Here is a 17722-nt window from a genome sequence, read left to right as displayed (position 1 = left end):
TAGGCGTTAGTTAGGCCACCAGCAAAATCGCAGATCTGGTGGCCCAGAAAACCAATGGCCTAGAATCTCTATGATTTTCAGAGAATTATATCGAAAAATGACCAGCCGGGGACATGGAACTCAAAAAAAGTAAAAATAGTAGTCGTGTTCCTTAAAGTAATAGGAGAGAGGGAGGAGGTGGTTAATATATAATTTATAACTTTACTTATTTCATTGTGTGACAGAACCGAAAAAGGAAAAAAATGAATAAGAAAAGGGGGAGGAAGAGGTTATGAGGATAATACGTGTGTATGTGTTCGGGATGGATAGGAAATTCAGTACTTTTGGTTTTTTACCAGAGGAAGGTAAGAAAACGTCTTGGACAATCATTTTACTCGTTTGAAGGAGCACCTTGGCAGCGGTCGACACCAGACTTGTCACGGGCCGGGCCGAACTCAGGAAAAATCTCGGCCCGGCCCTGCCCGGCTCTTTTGAAACATTTTGAGTTTTTGATTTTTTTTGGAAATTTTTTGAAATTTTAGGAAAAATGTGAATATGTATGATAATTTAAGCATTTTTACTCTATTTTTTCGAAAAATTTCAAATAAAATTTGGTAAAAACGGGTTTCCACTTTTTGAAATCAGGAAAAATTTTGGCCCGGCCGGGCCGAACTCTAGAAAAATCTCGGCCCGGCCCGATTTTTGACAAGTTTGGCCGACACAACATCAAAGCGTCTTTAAAATACATACTTGTAAACCGGGCCGAGACGGGCCGACATGGGCCGGCGCGTAACTCTCCTCAAACGCAATATTGTGAGCTGAAAAATATACCAAAATGTAGATCTCGACGAGTTCTATGTCACTGATATAATACGGGCCGGATGGCTATTTGTCAATGTGCCGCGGGCCGGGAAGAAGTGCCAAAAACGCCAAAATGACCAAAAAAGCCATTCAAGTATGTTTTAAATATGTTATGCCTTAACTTTAGGGTGTTCAAAGATTTAGACAAAAAGTCTAAATGATAGCTGTGAGAATCCTGAAACTACTACCTCGCATCCTTACTATAAAGTGCCGAAAAACGCAAAATATGGGCAAAAAATCGTTCTAGTCCGGCCCGCTGTACATTAATGACTAGCCATCCGGCCCGTAGTAGGTCACAGACATAGAACTCGATGAGATCTACATTTTGGTATATTTTTCAGCTCATAATATTACGTGTCAAGCAAGTTACGCGCCTGTTTCGGTTTATCTCTAGAATTTTCCCAAAAAAATTAGTTGTAACCCAACACATTTTTGAAGTTTTCCCACTTCTTTTTTTGTTTCAATTCCAATTCTCATCCTGCACCCAGCCTCCTTCCCTCCAGGATCTCTGGAAGAAGGCTCGTTTGTGTATATGATGTTTATTGAATTTGAAAAAGACGACGAGTCTCCTCTCACTTCTTCTATTTAGAAAAAAGGGGAAATGCCAAGCAGAGCCACAAGAAAAAGGGGAGAAGGGGATGAGTAAACGAAAAGAAAAGTTTGGAGGAAAAGAAATAAACAAAAGATTCAAATCATAATCGACTGAGGGAAGGGAGGGAGTCCGTTTACACTTTTTTTTGAAGGCTCAGAATTTTACGTTTTTTTTCTTATCCTGAGATTTCTTGTTTTTAAGCATCTTTTGGACATCCGGACAGACATTACCAATCATCCAGGGTAACATCCGTACTTAAGAAGGCATATTTCGACATACGGACATCCGGCCAAACAGACAGACAGACAGACATGAACAGACATTCGGACAGACATGCAGACAGGCAGACAGACATGGAGTCGGATTCCTAGGCCACCGTTTTTGTTTAATGACTATGTGGAAGGATGGGACATGGCCTAGTTCCACAACACTTGGATTTCTAGGCCACGAATTTATAAATTTTTCGGCGACCAGGAACTCATCCCTCCCCCCACAAACCCAGCTTAAAATGAGTTACACTTTCCCCAAAAAAAACATTTTGAAGCAAAAAAAAATTGAATTCCAAATATATCCATATCTGACAAAACATATTTTTATGTGTGTTCTGATGGGATGGTCTCCCTAGAGGGTCAGTTTACTAGTTAAAAGAGGAAAAAAAAAGAGATTTGAGATGTCCTCCAACTAAATGAATAGGGGGAGGAAGAAGAAGAATTATATGAATAGAAACCGCACCCAGAACCAAAAAGAAATAATGGGAGGGAGTAGAAAATATAATAATAATAGGATTTGAACAACAATAACTGGGATGGCCTAGGACACTCATATTGGGAATTTTAGGTCATGATGGCCTAGAAAATTTAAGAAGCTAGTCCCCTAGTGGCCTAGAAAACCAAAGAAATCAGAAGCTAAGCCACCAGCAAACCTCACGCTCTGTCACATTGGTTCGCTGGTTTCAAAGCGAAAAATGATGAATTTCAATTATATTTTTTTTCATGAAAGGATTAATATTAGACAGATACATCTTTTGATAGTATTTCTGAGTAAGCGGGTTTTAAATTTCGATGAGTAAAAAAGATAACTAAGATTTTTGACATCGAAGAACATAGCTCGCAGGAGGTGGTGACAAGTAAGAAAATGACGTGTCCTAGGTTTTGAAGCTCTAGTTGGTGGTTTTATAGAATTTGACAATAGGAACGTATCGTAATAGCAAAAAATGTTTTTAGTGGAAAACGACCTTGTTGTATTATACAAAAAGTTGTAAAACTACAAAAATAAAGACCTAGGATTGATTCATTTTTATTCAAATCCTATTAGTAAGGTAAACGTTTTTCTAGTTTAGAACTATGTCAAGTAAGAACTGATTCAAATTGAACTCTCTCGAGTTAGAAATATCGGTAAGATACCAGGATAAGCTTACGGTATGCTGGAAGGCGTAGAGTAGCCAACCAAGCTAACCGTGTTCTAAGAGGCTTACGGTGTCCCATCAGACCTACTGTATACTTATCAAGTTTACAATAGTTTGGCAAGTTAGAATTTTCAATATTCTCACCAGGATTACGGTGTCCGACCACACCTACAGTAGGTCAGGACGCAAGGAACCTAACTAAGCTTACGGTATTTTAATAGGCTAGTCGTACAGTATGTCTTCAGCCTTAAAGGAGGAATTGAGCGAAAATCTTGTCCGAGAGGGCTACACGCGCGGAAAACCTGTTCTTAACATATGCATCAATTATAAAAGTTTCTTGAAATTGTCTGAAATATCGGAATCTGTAATAAGACTGATTTCAGTCTTCCTTTAACAACATTTCACCAAACTTACCGTATGCTAACAGGCTAGGCTTACGGTATGCTACTAGGCACTAGGATTACAGTAAGCCATTAGTCTTACGGTGTCTTATTAGCACGCCAGTATTCTTACAACCGCGCTCTACCGAAACTGAAGAAAATTTTGTACGAAATTGAGAGACTTGGAGAAAAAGATATATTTTACTGGGGGATTTCGGTGGAGCGCAGTTGTAGGAACTGTGCCAAGCAAAAAACGTAGGGATCTTTGAACAAATTGAAATGGCTGGTATATTCTAAGGTGGTTCAGGACTATTTATAAGATAGCTCCTACTAAGACACCGTGACAAAATAGTAATTCCAGGCAAACCAAGCTGACTAGATAACTGAGAACCCGCTCAGATTCTTATTCTAACTGTTTTTCTTCCCCTTTATGTTTTCTATTCCTAGTACCCCGCTTAGAATCAGAATCTAAAAATGAATTTAAATGGAAAACCTAGCATCTTCTCATCTCATCCCAAGGGACCCCGTTATCTTTTTGAAAGAATCTCTGCGTGTCACCTGATCTAACAAAAAAGACAAAAAAGAATCTCGAAATTTCCAGAAATGCGACGTCTTCTGATCTACTCGCTCCTCCTTCTCCTCCTCTCCATCATCATCGTCGATTCGCGGAAGTATCGGCGGATGAATGAGGTTTGATGCACTTCTTTTTTGTTCTTCTTCTTCTTCTGAAGGCGTGGGCCCTTCGACGTCTTCTTATTTAGAAGACGTCAAGAATGGGGGACGGGGAAACATGAATTTGATTTAAATGTAGTGGGTGTATGCTGTGTGCAGAAGGAGGAGCAAAATAGTGGATTTTTCGACGAAAAATAAACCCCCGCCCTAGACCCTAGACCCTAGACCCTAGACCCTAGACCCTAGACCCTAGACCCTAGACCCTAGACCCTAGACCCTAGACCCTAGACCCTAGACCCTAGCCATTTTCCAGTCTTCCAACTAACAAGCAAACTACACAAAAGCCAAAAACCACCAATTTACGGCTCCTAATAGGAGTCTTCTGATTCAGAAGAGCCGTCACGTCGCCTCCAGAAGGTGTTGACGGTGATGATGATGTCAGGAATAGAAAATAGTCATCCCTGTGGTTAAGTTAGTGGGGAGGCGCCTAAGAACCAATTAGCTCAAGGGGAAGGCAGGGGATGGAGTGCTGGTTGGAAATGCTTTTTTCAACGTGTGAGGGGAAAACGGGGGGACACAGTTGTTAGTGGGGAAAAAGAAAAGATGAAGAGAAGAAGATAATTGGAAAATTTCAACCAAAAAATAGGAAAAGTGCGTTTCTGGGAACATAAAAGCAGAAAAAGCTGGCAGAGAGCCAATGGAGATACTGAGGGACGACTGGAAACCGGGGACATTTGAAAACTGTTAGCTTATGTTAAGCCCCGCCCCTTTAAGATGAAAAAGTTGAAAAAGGCTAAATTCGTAAGCTTAAGCCTATGGTTATGTACATCTGCAATTTTTGAGTTTTCGGCCAAATCAGGCTCCGCCCACTTTTAACACTAGAATTTATTCTCAGAGACGTCAAGCTTTTGTTTGACTTTTCTACATATGGACAAGCGGAACATGTGAACAAGTGGGCGGAGCCTAGAGACTTCAATTTTTTTAACTTGATAAGTGACATCATGTATTCGACCACAGTCCCTTTTCTTTCCAAAATAACGATAAAAAATGGGCGGAGCCAAGGGGACATCCAGACTTTTCATCACCCATTTTTTTGCAGATTACTATCCACAACCATGCGGAAGCGAACGTTCGTATCCGATGTCAATCCATCAAGACAGACTTCAAGGATACATATATGGGACCGATGGATGAGGTGTCGTTCGAATTTTACGATATTGATAGAGGTGAATTGGGGGCGGGGACTTTTACGGGGAGACAGTAGGGTACAGTAGACTTCAGACTTTACGGTGTAAGAATAGGCTAGATTTATTAGAAGGCATACAGTAGGCAAGGCTTACTGTACGTTACCAAAGATACAGCATGCAAGGTAAGGGTTACGGTAAGCTCACTAAGGTTACGGTATGGCTAACTGGTGAGGCTTACTTACTGTATCTTTACCAGACTTACGGTATGCTTAGCAGATTAGACTTGAGATATCCTCAGGGGGCATACAGTATGCCAGCTGATGTGGACTACTGTATGTTACCAGGCTTACGGTATCCTTAGCGGGTCAGACTTACAGTATGCTTAGCAGGCGTACAGTATACCACCAGGGTAGACATGGGGTGTCTTAGTAGACATACATTATGCTTCACTGGTGAGGCTTACTGTATCCTTACCAGGCTTACGGTGTACCAACAGGCTAAGCTCATGGTATCAATTGCAGGCGTACAGTAGGCAAGGCTTACTGTATGTTACCAGGGGTACAGTATGCGCTATCAGGCTAGGCATACGGTATGCTTAGCAGGGATACAGTATGCCCGTAGACAGGGCTTACTGTATCCCTTCCAGGCATACAGTATGTCAATTGTCAAGGCTTACTGTATGCTACTAAGAGTACAGTATGCCAATAGGCTTACAGTATTCTTACCGGACTTATGATATCTTACAGTATACCAGTACCGACACATCATTATATACTCTTAGGTAGAACGTACTTGTGATACACATATATGCTCAAAAAGAAAATAAAAAATAATGGAAAAAAATGAGGAGGTGTATGTATGTATATGTGTTGTAAACCCGAGTAGCACACAAACTAATAGGAAATAGAAAAAGAAGGATTAAAAGCTGTGTGAAAAAAGAAGAAAACGGGGGGAGGGAAAAGAAGTTAATTAGAAAGAAAAACGGAGAACAAATGATGTTGAAAGGGGAAGGAAAAAGAGCATCCGGGAGGAGGGATGTGTTAACGAGCAGGGCAGGGGACTCTACTCTTTCTCTATTTTGCGTCTTTGATTGAAAAAAATCGTTTTTATTGAGAAAACATTGAAAAAATTGCATATTGCAGATTCCGACACTTCTGAAAATTCCAAGAAGCTTTTATAATTGACCGTTCTCTTGACCCAAAATGAGCTTTTTTTGGAAGAGTTTTTCCACGCTGCCGTGTAGTCCTCACGGACAAGATTTTTGCTAAATTTCTCGTTTCCTCACTTGTTCTTCGTCAAAATACGTGAGGAAACGAGGAATTCAGCAAGAATATTGTCCGAGAGGACTACACGACCGCCCGGAAAAATTCTTACACCAATATCTTCAAAGAAAAGTGAAACATTTTAAGTTTTGAAAAAGAGCGGTATATTTTTTGAATCGGGACTGACCAGGCCGGCGAAATTTTTCTTTAAGGCAAATCTTAGGGCTTCTTGAAGGTGCTTAGGCGCGACACAATGGTCAATAGCTTTGAAAATTGGATGATTCATAAACATTTTGATAAAAATGCAACAAAAAAACTATAAAGAATTGAATCTTTTTGAAAAAGCCCAAATTTCATGAAAACCAACCTGCGAAAGGAAATTGTTTTGTTATTTCTTCTAAGGGAGGTGTGGGTGGTTGCATAATACCGGAAACCTAGGCCACTCTGAATCCGGTGCAAATGTCACACACACACACACACATAAACTTGCAGAGGAAATCTTGTGATTTTTGAAAAATAAAGTTGTCTTGTGTCAGAATACATACATAAAAAATGCTTGAGATACATAGATGTCAGGTGACACGAAACTAGGAGATTGAAAATTGGAACAGTTTAGAACCAAGACGATTTGAAACCGAGACGTTTTAGAACCGAGATTCAAAACCACAACCTACAAAATCTCTCGGTTTTCAAACGTCCTGGTTTTAGGATGTCCTAGCTCGACAATTTAAAACCAAAAAGTTTCATAACCGGTACGATTTGAAAGTTTCCAATGGAAACCATGCATAAATCATTAGTCGTTTTACACACGGTAGTTCTTGGTTTCGAAATGTCCCGGTTTTAAAGAGAAGAAATGTTCCAGATAACCAGAAACCAAAAAATTTGAATCCAGGACGTTTCAGAACTAGTTTCAAAATATCCTGCTTTAGAGATGATCTGGTTTCCAAGCGTCATAGTTTTAAAACGTCCTAGACATTCAGAAACAAGAACATTTTAAACTTTTACGATTTCAAATTTTCTAACATCTCATTTCTTTTTTCTCACATGCATACATATTTTATTAGTCTGTAGACAAGGAAGCTACGGGAACCGTGAGAAAAATTTCCTTCTGATCTCTACCTTGTTTAAGCTTTGACCTCAAAAAAGCAACTTAAAACTCGAAAAATTTGAGAAAACAAGTATGACTAGGAGGGGTTATGTATGTACATACATAGGATAGCATAAATTTTTAGTATTTTTGGAATAAGTGTTTTTTTAGGTTACCTGACAGATAACTGGAAAAAATAACAAGGTACTCGAATATATTAACGAATAGGTTATGGAGAAATAATAAATTTGTCTGGAATTTATGATGGAGATAGGTAGAGGTGAGGGTGGATCGTGAATCATGGTTGAAAAAGAAGATCTTGCGTGAATCTGGTTTTGGGGCACTAAAAACTGATGAGAGACGGGGAAAAACTATTAATATAGTTTTTGTGGCTCTATTCCAGTTTAGAGGTCCTTTGAGAACTTGAACGTCCCAAAAAACACTTAGGCGTCCCTTAAAACACTTAAACGTCCTTTGAGGTTTCAAACATGCTCAAAAATTTTTAGACGTCCAATGAAACCTTTAAACGTCCCAAAAAACATTTAAACGTCCCAAAAATATATAGATGTCCCTTGAAATCCCAAAATTTGAAAGTGTTCAAGGGACGTCTAAATATTTTTTGGGACGTTCAAACATTCACAACTATATTTTGGAGTTTTATGGAACGTCTAAACATTTTATGGGACGTTTAAGTGTTTTTTGGGACGTTCCAGTTTTAAAAGGACATCTAAACGGGAATAGAGCCGTTTTTTTTTTTACAATATGACGCTTACTAGCCATTTTCTAATAGGTTTTGATTTGGACGGTTTTAATCTGGAGCACTACCAACTGTACACCAATTCAAGCTTTTCACGAAATTTTAAAGCTTTGCCAAACTATAACTACCGTAAAAACTGTATTAGAGCGACATGTCGCTCTATTTTTCAACCGCCTCTCAGAAAAATTTTGTGGTTTCAGAAGCTCATTAAAGTTAAACGGAAAAAAACTTTTGTGAAAGTTCTATTCGTTGATCTAGAGGTTACTATTCACGATGCTTCTAATCAGAACCAAGAAAATACACTGGGATAATCATATTCATGAATCCTGAGTATAGATGGGTGTCGTTCTATTAAAGGTGTCGCTCTAATACAGTTTTTACGGTATTTCATGTAATTACGGTAGCTAGAGAAAGTCTGGATACAGTAATAAGGTTTGTAAGCTGAAAATTGAGAAATTCTAGATTTTGAACTTGGAAACTCAGGTAACAATGATGATTTCAGTTTTGTAATGAAAATTGGAAAATGACAGACCCGTCGCTATACCATGTGTAGTCTTACTGTGCCAAAATTTTAATTCATGTCATAGAGCTAGTCTAAATCTTCATTTTTGTAGTTGACCACTTTTTGTACGAGCAATTCCTAGTACAGGGACAACGTAGCTCATTATCAACAGAAAATGCAATACCCTCTTTTCTAACATCAAAACTTACTAGGGAAGGATCCCAAGTCAAGATGGAGTTACATGTCAAGATATATATCACTAGAATCGAAATTTTGCGCTGATTTCAAATCTGTATTCCAATTTTGCTAAACGATCTGGTGAAAAAAAGTTATTTGCGATTTTGTGGCTTCCCAGTGCAAAAATTACCATTTTCAAGACACCCAAAATTAACGTTTTGCTCATTTTTTTCAATTTTTTTTGTTTTGTACGTATGACCACGGATGTAAAGATGGTTTTGGCATAGTTTGATTTCAGAATTTATTTTCAGAAAAATTTTTGTGACGTTTCTTAAATTTTCAAAAATGACCCATCTACAAAAAATTTGTCTGAAAATTTTCTGAAGTTCCAACACGAACAATACAATTTACATGATTGGAACTGCACGTACAACACAAAAAAAATTGAAAAAAATGAGCAAAACGTTAATTTTGGGTGTCTTGAAAATGGTAATTTTTGCACTGGGAAGCCACAAAATCGCAAATAACTTTTTTTCACCAGATCGTTTAGCAAAATTGGAATACAGATTTGAAATCAGCGCAAAATTTCGATTCTAGTGATATATATCTTGACATGTAACTCCATCTCGACTCGGGATCCTTCCCTAGTTAGTCCAAAAACCAACCCCTCTCAAAAAAATGACCTCATATTTTGACTTTTCAACTTTTGCGACCCACCCTGCTCAAAAATGCAAAAACTAACCATTTCAAAGGTGTTCTCACGTCATGAAAGGAAAAAAAAGTTGCAAAACGAGAGGCGCGCAGAATAACATATTTACATTTGATCTTCTCTTCTCCCCCCACCGAAAAGAAAAAAAATAAAATGCTCAATGGACCATTAAGAAGAAATTTCAGTGGTAAGGGAGACACTACTGAACGGAAGTAATTTCTCACCGAAATGTAGTCGTCGTCGTGGGAGAAGAAGACGTAGAAGGAGAAAAATAAGAAAAATAAGAAAATCTAGAGCCCACTTGAACAAAAAATTCCAAAATTAAAGTTTGAAGTTCGTCGCGCGGAGATTCTTGTCGTCACGTCATCTGGAATCTTTGGTTCTTCTTTTTTATAAAAAAAATGAAAAATGAAAAAAAAAGGCTTTGGGACAGTTTGAAACCAACAGTTTGGGAACTGGTACGTTTTGAAACCGGGACGTTTCATAACTGAAAATTTTTTGGTTTCAAAACGTCCTGGAGTCTAAAACCCTCGTTACTCAGCATTATAAGAGTGCAATCTAGACTAGAACAGACTCCGCCCACTTTCTAGGCCACGCCCACTTTTGAATTTCTAGTGACGGTTTTCATATACTAAGAGCTCAAATTTGAAGAAAAATAATTTTTATCGGACTCCACCGATTTTCAGGCTAAAATTTTTAAAAACTGAAAACGCTACTTCCCAAAAAGTTCAGACTCCGCCCACTTCCAGGGGCCGTGCCCCAAAAATGTTTACATTCATAAAATTGGAATGCGCTTCAAGTACATTGCTCCAAAATAGAAAATGACGTGGCCGTGAAAAGTGGGCGGAGCTTCTTTTTTACTTTTTCAAGTGACATCATTCGTGTGTTCACATGAGTTTCTTAAAAGGGCGTGGCTTAAGAAAAGGGTGGAGCGTTTTGAAACTTGAGACGGTTTAAAACCGACCGAGACGTTTCCGAACGGAACATTTTTCGAAAAATAGGAAAATCACACGTCCATGGTTACAAAACGCCCCAGAGTCTCAACTTTTACATATTTACCCAGGTGAGCTAAGACATCCGGATACACAGATGCACAGACAGACTGCAAATTGAATCCACTTTAAGCATACAAAGAGGATTGAGGCACACCCTGAAACTTTTTGAAGAAAAAATTTAGGCCACCCCAGATTTCTAGGCCCCAGGACCATAACCATCCAAACACACGGACACACAGACAGACTGAAAATTGGTAAAACAATGACTCAAGGCCTTAAGGACACCTTTAAGGACACCTTTGATAGAAAAAACAAACTTCGGCCACCCAAAAATTTCTAGGCCACCACTAATTAATAATTACCACTTAATTTCAGGAGACTCTCACTTCTGGTGTGATGCGTACGGGCTCTTCGGATTCTCCGAATCGTTTGACGTCTTCGGCCGAAGTGCACCGAGCAGAAAAAACCAAACATGGTAAGGAGGAAGCAAAAACATGTTTTCTTGACGCAGAGATTTTTGAGTTTTTGAGAGGTGTATATTGGTCCCACCCGCTTCTCTTTTTTTTGGTAAAAAGTTGGAAAACCGGATGTAAAGGTACACACATAGGTGAGGAGAGAAGCTATTTTTGGAAGTTTCCTGGAAGCTTATTAAGGTGGGGTAAAAAGAGAAGAAGTTGGTGTTTTTGACGAAAAGCTGGGAGACTTTGAAAATGAATTTGGGAGAATTTCAGGTAGAGTTGTTTTAGGAACTAACGGATAGACAGACTAGATTATGAGAAATAGAGAAATTACAGATATTTGTGAGAAACTTGGCTGAAATTCTTATATTTTTGGATTTCAACTATCTTTTAAGCTTCCGGTAATTTTTGTTCGCGCGAATTTGCAGTTTTTCGGAAAATTAAGTTTCTGGAACAGAGTTGAGCGGAATTCCGCCTTCCGCCTTCCGCCTTCCGCTTTCGGCCAAAAATTTTCCTATTTCCGCTTTCCGCCTTCTGCCTTCCGCTGTTTAAAGATTTTTTACTCAGCTTGAAAAATTTGATCACCTATTCCAATTTTCTGATATTTTTGAGGTTTTTTGCAGCAAAGCTATCAGTGTTTACCGAAAAAACAAAATTTAACACAAATTTAACCATTTTAGTGTTTTTACTACAAAATAAGGCCAAAATCGTATTTTTGAAAGCGACATTGTGTTCCGCCTTCCGCCTTTGGGCATTTTTTCCATTCCGCTTTCCGCCTTCCGCTTTCCGCCAAAAAATTTTCGCTTCCGCCGATATTTTTTCAATTCCGCCTTCCGCCTTCCGCTTTCCGCCCAAAAAATGTTCATTCCGCTTTCTTTTTTTATTCCGCCAAAAATAAAGTTTTTTTTAAACTTTTTGAACGTCCAAAAACCCCAAAACCTCAAAAACCCAAAATTTGAAGACGGTTCAGAAACGGGATTTTCTAAAACCGAGACGTAACGAAACCACGCAAAATCTTGCATGAAATCGCGCATCCCATCTTTTGTACGTTCGAAAACGTCTTGACTTCTGAACTATGATGTTAAGAGGTGCCTCAGTTTCGAAATGGCTCGGCTACTAAGAGTCCCAAGCCCAATTCCTGAAGGTTTATGGTTTTCAAGGTATCTTGACCTGTTGCGGGTTGGATAGCTTGTCAATAATGAGCCTCGGGGAGGTAAAAAGTGTCAAGATGGACAAAAAAGTCTGGCCCGCGGTACATTTTTCCGGCCCGTAGTAGATCATGGATATAGAACTCGTCGAGATCTACATTTTGGTATATTTTTCAGCTCATAACATTCGTTTTGAAATGGGTTACGCCCCGTCCCGTGTCGGCCCAGTCCCTCAACTCTCAACCCCCTACTACTATATTTCCTTTCAATTCCAGGTTCCTGCGCAACGACGGTCTCTACCTGGAACTCGAGTCAAACCGTGCTCGCGAGTGGCAATGGCTCTATCCACCACTCGACTCCTACTCCATCGACTCCATCGACGCTATCGACGTCTCCCCGCTGCCCACCTGGGTTCCCTATTAAACTGTTTGTTAAGGATGTGTGTGTGTGATGTGTCAACTTTAATTCGTGAATGAAATGGAAAAGAAATAAATAAAAATGTCTCTAGTAAATCTGTCGGCGGGATGATGAAAGTGCAAAGAGAAAAACGTATTGTTTACCTAAACTGACCGCACCGTCCCCTCTTCCTTTTTTTCAAGAGGAGGTCTTATTTTCATCACCATTATTATAAAGGGGTCATGCATCATCCATTATTTTCTTTTTCCATGACCATTCTATTTTTTTCACTGCGTCTCTCAAGATTCCACACTCTCTCGCTCTTCTCCCCGATAAGCCACCCAGCTTCTGGCTAAACACCTAATAACCCCCAAACCATTGAAAACGAGAGATTTCCGATCGGTGGAGACGCAGAGAGTTAGAGAGGGGAAAAAAGTTGGAGGGTCGGTGTCAAGTGGAGGGATGAGGATCACGAAACTTGGTGGACGGTGGGGGGGGGAGAAGCATTTTTGGGGTTTTTGTTGAGCTCTGGAGAGCATTATCACTTTTTTTGCTTCTTTTTTTTCGCCTAGGAAGCTTGTGCAAAATTTTTTGATACCTAACTTTTTTTTTGTCCAAGTATTAGTTTTTCTAACTGCCTTAAAGCAAATTAAAAAAGACAATTTTTGTATTCTTAAAAGTTAGGCTCCACTGATTCCAATCATTCTGTAAAGTTCGTCGTTTTCAAACATTGCTAACCACATCAGTTTTAAGAATATCAAAACAACGCAATTTAAGTCGCTAGGGTACTGTAGGGATACTGTAGTAAACTGGAATCTGGAATTTGTTACCAATCATACCTTACATTTGGGAACGACTTAAAGTTTACATAGTTTTAATGGTTTTTAGGCATTAATTTTAGTTACTACAATAAATGCATTTTTTCACCATTCGGAACCTAGCCACTATTTGAAAGTGTGTCACGTTGTCTCATGTTGTCCCATTTTCAAAAAGTTTTAATGTTTTTGTGTAGAACACATCTAGATCTCCATTTTTGTAATTGACCACTTTTTTGTGCGGTCGGTCTTTCAGTGAGATATGGTGGGTGGAAGCTTGGCACTTTAAGTTTCGCACCTTGAGTGTGCTAACTTTGCTCTACCGTATCTCCCTCCGGACCGCCCGTACAAAAAAGTGGTTAACTACAAAAATGGAGATTTAACCCTGTTCTACAACATACTCAAAAATCAGCAAACAGGGATAACTGGGGATACTGTAGCGCAGTTTCAAAAATTATCATTTTCACTGAAAACTTTGAAAAAATAAAAAATTTGGCGCACTAAAGTACAAGATCTTGAAATCTGTCATTTTTAAATTTTTGTGAAAAACTACTCAGTTTTAATCTTTCATCAGCTTTCAGACCTTTATAACTGTTTCCAAGCTTCTTCTAATTACCGTAATCTATAACCCCCCATATTCCAGAAAGTCTCTAGACTAGTGTTGGACATGGTACCTCGATTTTCAATCTATAATACGATTTCAACTTTTATTTATTTTTAAAACTATTTCAGACTTTTCATCTCCCCCCTGACACCATGAAACACAGAATCCCCCTCCTCCTTCTCCTCACCATCATCCCCCTATCCACCGAGTCTACAGTATCAGATGGTCGTGCCCCGCCCTGTCAACTACCCCCATTCACCAACCTGTTACCACTGAATTCGAGACGAGAACTTCGCAAAATATGGGCCGGATTTCATTCGACAACGTCAGCTAGAAAGTGTGAGCGGTATGTTTTTCGATGACAAATTTCGGAAAATAAAATTTGACTATTAAAATTTCTAACGGGTTTCCAGGCAACTGGCTCAAACGAAAGAGCTCATCGCCGGGCTCGCCGAGGATATGAAATTGAAAATATTGGATTGGGACCGTCCGACTGTTAGTCCGACTGACGAACGAAGAGGGACCAATTTTCTGGCAGGATTGTCGGAGGAGCAGACAAAAGTTTATTCTGGGGTGAGTGTGGGACATTCGGATAGACAGACAGACAGAGGGACAGAAGAGCAACGCTTTGAAATTGGGACGTTTTGAAATGAGGTTAATTTAAAATAGTTCCAAAACGTCTTGCTGGTTTCAAAACGTCTTCCAATGTTAAAAGACGAAACTGGGACATTTTGAAACCGGGAAAAGCTGTGAAATTTGGTTCTCAAAATTTCATCGTTTCAAAACGTCCCGATTGGTTTTATAGCTCCTCAATTTTTCGGTTGTTGCTTTAAAATCAAACATTTTGACATTCCAAAACTCGGACGTTTTGAAACCGAGAAATTTCGAAACCAGGCTTTTTAGTGCTCCGACATTAGGTTCTGAAATGCCATAGTTTCGAAACGTCCCGGTTTCAAAATGGCTGGATTTTTCGGAAAATGTGGCATTTCAAAACGTCCCAGTTTTGAAATCGTACAACAATTACATTTTGTTGGTAAAATGATCTTGAAATTTCACAATTCTGAAACGTCCCGTTTTTAGAGGTACTGGTTATAAAATTACCAGTGGCAATTGTTCTGAAACCGACAGATCCTAAGCCAGGGACGTTTTGTAACTAAATTTTCATAGTTGCAAAACGTCCCGGTTTTAAAATTTCTGGTTTCATAACGTCCCAGTCTCATTTGTTTCCAAACCAACTATGCTTTTCGGCTTCAAACTTTTTCAGTTTCCAAGTGTCCCGGTTTCAAAACGTCCCCCAGTTTCAAAACCATCTTCCAGATAATGTCGAACCGCTCCATAACCCATGACATGCGTTATGATCTACTTCGAAACTGGGCTTCCGAAAATTTGGATTTAGACGCCATCAATCAAGTCGAGCAATTCATCACTTTCCAGCAAAGGAAGAATAAGAGTTTCAAGCAAAAAGTTTGTAGATCAAATTTTAAAAAAATCGATAATCTGAGTTTTCAGGTCGAAAAACTCTCATCAGAAGCAAGAATCGCTCACGACCGCCTGGAATCCTTGAGACTTCTGAAGCAAGACGTCTACAGTAACCTCTCCGAGACAGCAAAGAAAGAATTGGCGGGATTGTACAGGCATGGGTTACTGTAGTCTCTGATACAAAAAAATTTTGGAATTTTTAGAACAAAATGTCCACGTGGAAGTATCTATGAGGCTAGCGACCTGGATGCCGAGGAGATTCAGTTGGCGTGTTCTGTTGGTGAGTTGTTTTTTGATCTACTGAAAACTTAATTGGATCAGCATAGCCTCAGATAGGCTCCTACCACGAAAACTATCTTACAATTTTAGACCCATGAAAATGTTCAGAACGGTGTAACTTCGTCAGTTTTGAGTCAAAATCAACGAAACTTATACCATTGGATTCAGCATGACGAGAGCTTTCAGAAAAGTACACACAAGCCATGAAATCGTGCATGTTGGGTCTCGGCACGAAAACTACAGTAACCTGGTTTCAAAGGCGCAGACTCAAAATTTAAGTTTTTGCAAACCTAGTCATGATTAAACTTTTCTGAAAGCTCTCGTCACGCTGAATCTAACTATGTATGTCAAAACTCTCAAAAACCAAAGCGGACTGTTTTTGGCCCATGAAAATGTTCAGAACGGTGTAACTTTGTCAGTTTTTAGTTAAAATCAACGAAACCTATACCAATGAATTCAGCATGACGAGAGCTTTCAGAAAAGTACCCACAAGCCTTGGTTTGAAAAAAATTGGGTCCCACCACGATAACTACAGTAACCCGTTTTAAAGGCGCAGCCTCAAATTTCAAGTTGTTGCAAATCTAGCCATGATTATACTTTTCTAAAAGCTCTCGTCTCGCTGAATCCCAATATGTATGCCAAAACTCTCAAAAACCAAATTGGACTGTTTTTGACCCATGAAAATGTTCAGAACGCTGTAACTTTGTCAGTTTTGAGTCGAAATCAATTAAACCTATACCATTGGATTAAGCGTGACGAGAGCTTTCAGAAAAGTATAAACACGCCCTGGTTTGAACCAAATTGAGTCCCACCACGAAAACTACAGTAACCCAAAATTTTCAAGTTTTCGTGTCGGGACCCAACTTGCTCCAAATCCTGTCATGATTATACTTTTCTGAAAGCTCTCGTCACGTTGAATCCAATTAAATTAATCAAAATTAATTAAAATCATTTTTTGTCGGATTTCCAGACGACCGAATCCCTCTATTCCGTACCACCACAATGGCTTCGACAACTGAGGAGGCGCCAGAAGAAACTTCGACAACTTCAGAACCCTTGACTACCACGACTACAGTAATCACAACTACAGTACCAACGACCACTTCCACTACTACAGTACCTACTACCACGACTACCGTACCCCCAACCACCACCACGATGACTACAGTACCCCCGACAACTACCGTACCCCTTATCACCACCACCGTCACGGATGACTCCCTTTGGGTGAAGCTAACGACCACCCCAACGCCTCCTGAGACTACAGAAGGCCGCCTGTCTTTTGAAATCGAAAAAAGCAATAATACAGTACCCCTGATTCCTTCGAGACCCCATCAGGTCGCCTCGATGTTTGTCGCGGACCCGGAGAGGCTCACGGATTTGTTGAAAAAGATTTTCAGTCATCGGAATAATGATTAATCGATATTTTTTCGTGTTTTGTAAAAATTTCAGAGTTGTAGCATGTCTGAAACTCTGAAATTATATATTTCTTATTTTGTCGTTCCCCGAATCCAGGTCTTTCCTTTCTTTTCTACATCATGATAGCTTTAACTTGTTATTTTCCATAAAATGAGTTTTTATACATAAAATTTCAAAAAATTTGTTTTTATTTTGTTTTTCAGAAAGAGGAAACCGCGCTCTATCGAACTAAACAAGTTTGGAAGCTCTAGGTAGCCTAAGAAAGAGCCGCGACGCAGTACGCAACGCACGTGTGGAAAATTTGATCTACCATGTTTTTACCACCTAACACACGGTAGATCAGAACTTTTCCCGCCGACCGCAACGCAATACGCAACGCATGCGTTAAAAATTTGATTTCGAAGGTAGATCAAACAGCAACCGCAACGCGCACGTCAAACATTTTGATCTACTATCGATTTTGAGATTCAACCGCTACGCAACACGCGACGCATTACATTTTTTTTGAAAATAAATTTATTAAGACTTCAAATTGAGCATAAATAAGTGGAAAGGAGGT

At 39.4% G+C, this 17722-nt stretch overlaps 2 protein-coding genes across 2 annotated transcripts; both read left to right on the top strand.

Annotated features, from left to right (window-relative positions):
* Positions 1-3820: 3820 nt before the first annotated feature.
* On the top strand, positions 3821-12622 carry GCK72_003966 (uncharacterized protein; the record flags this gene model as incomplete). The annotated part of the gene is made up of 4 exons (XM_053724370.1): positions 3821-3907; positions 4989-5084; positions 10941-11040; positions 12447-12622. The coding sequence occupies 4 exons, from the start codon at positions 3821-3823 to the stop codon at positions 12620-12622; spliced, it is 459 nt and encodes a 152-aa protein (XP_053588564.1).
* Positions 12623-14138: 1516 nt separating this feature from the next.
* GCK72_003965 (uncharacterized protein) lies at positions 14139-17163 on the top strand (the record flags this gene model as incomplete). Its single annotated transcript, XM_053724369.1, has 6 exons — positions 14139-14332; positions 14400-14559; positions 15304-15450; positions 15496-15626; positions 15669-15745; positions 16715-17163. The coding sequence occupies 6 exons, from the start codon at positions 14139-14141 to the stop codon at positions 17161-17163; spliced, it is 1158 nt and encodes a 385-aa protein (XP_053588563.1).
* Between the last annotated feature and the right edge of the window lie 559 nt (positions 17164-17722).

The sequence above is a fragment of the Caenorhabditis remanei genome, chromosome II, assembly GCF_010183535.1.
Source record: "Caenorhabditis remanei strain PX506 chromosome II, whole genome shotgun sequence".
Classification (NCBI taxonomy): domain Eukaryota; kingdom Metazoa; phylum Nematoda; class Chromadorea; order Rhabditida; family Rhabditidae; genus Caenorhabditis; species Caenorhabditis remanei.
This window is presented reverse-complemented; position numbering and strand designations above follow the sequence as displayed.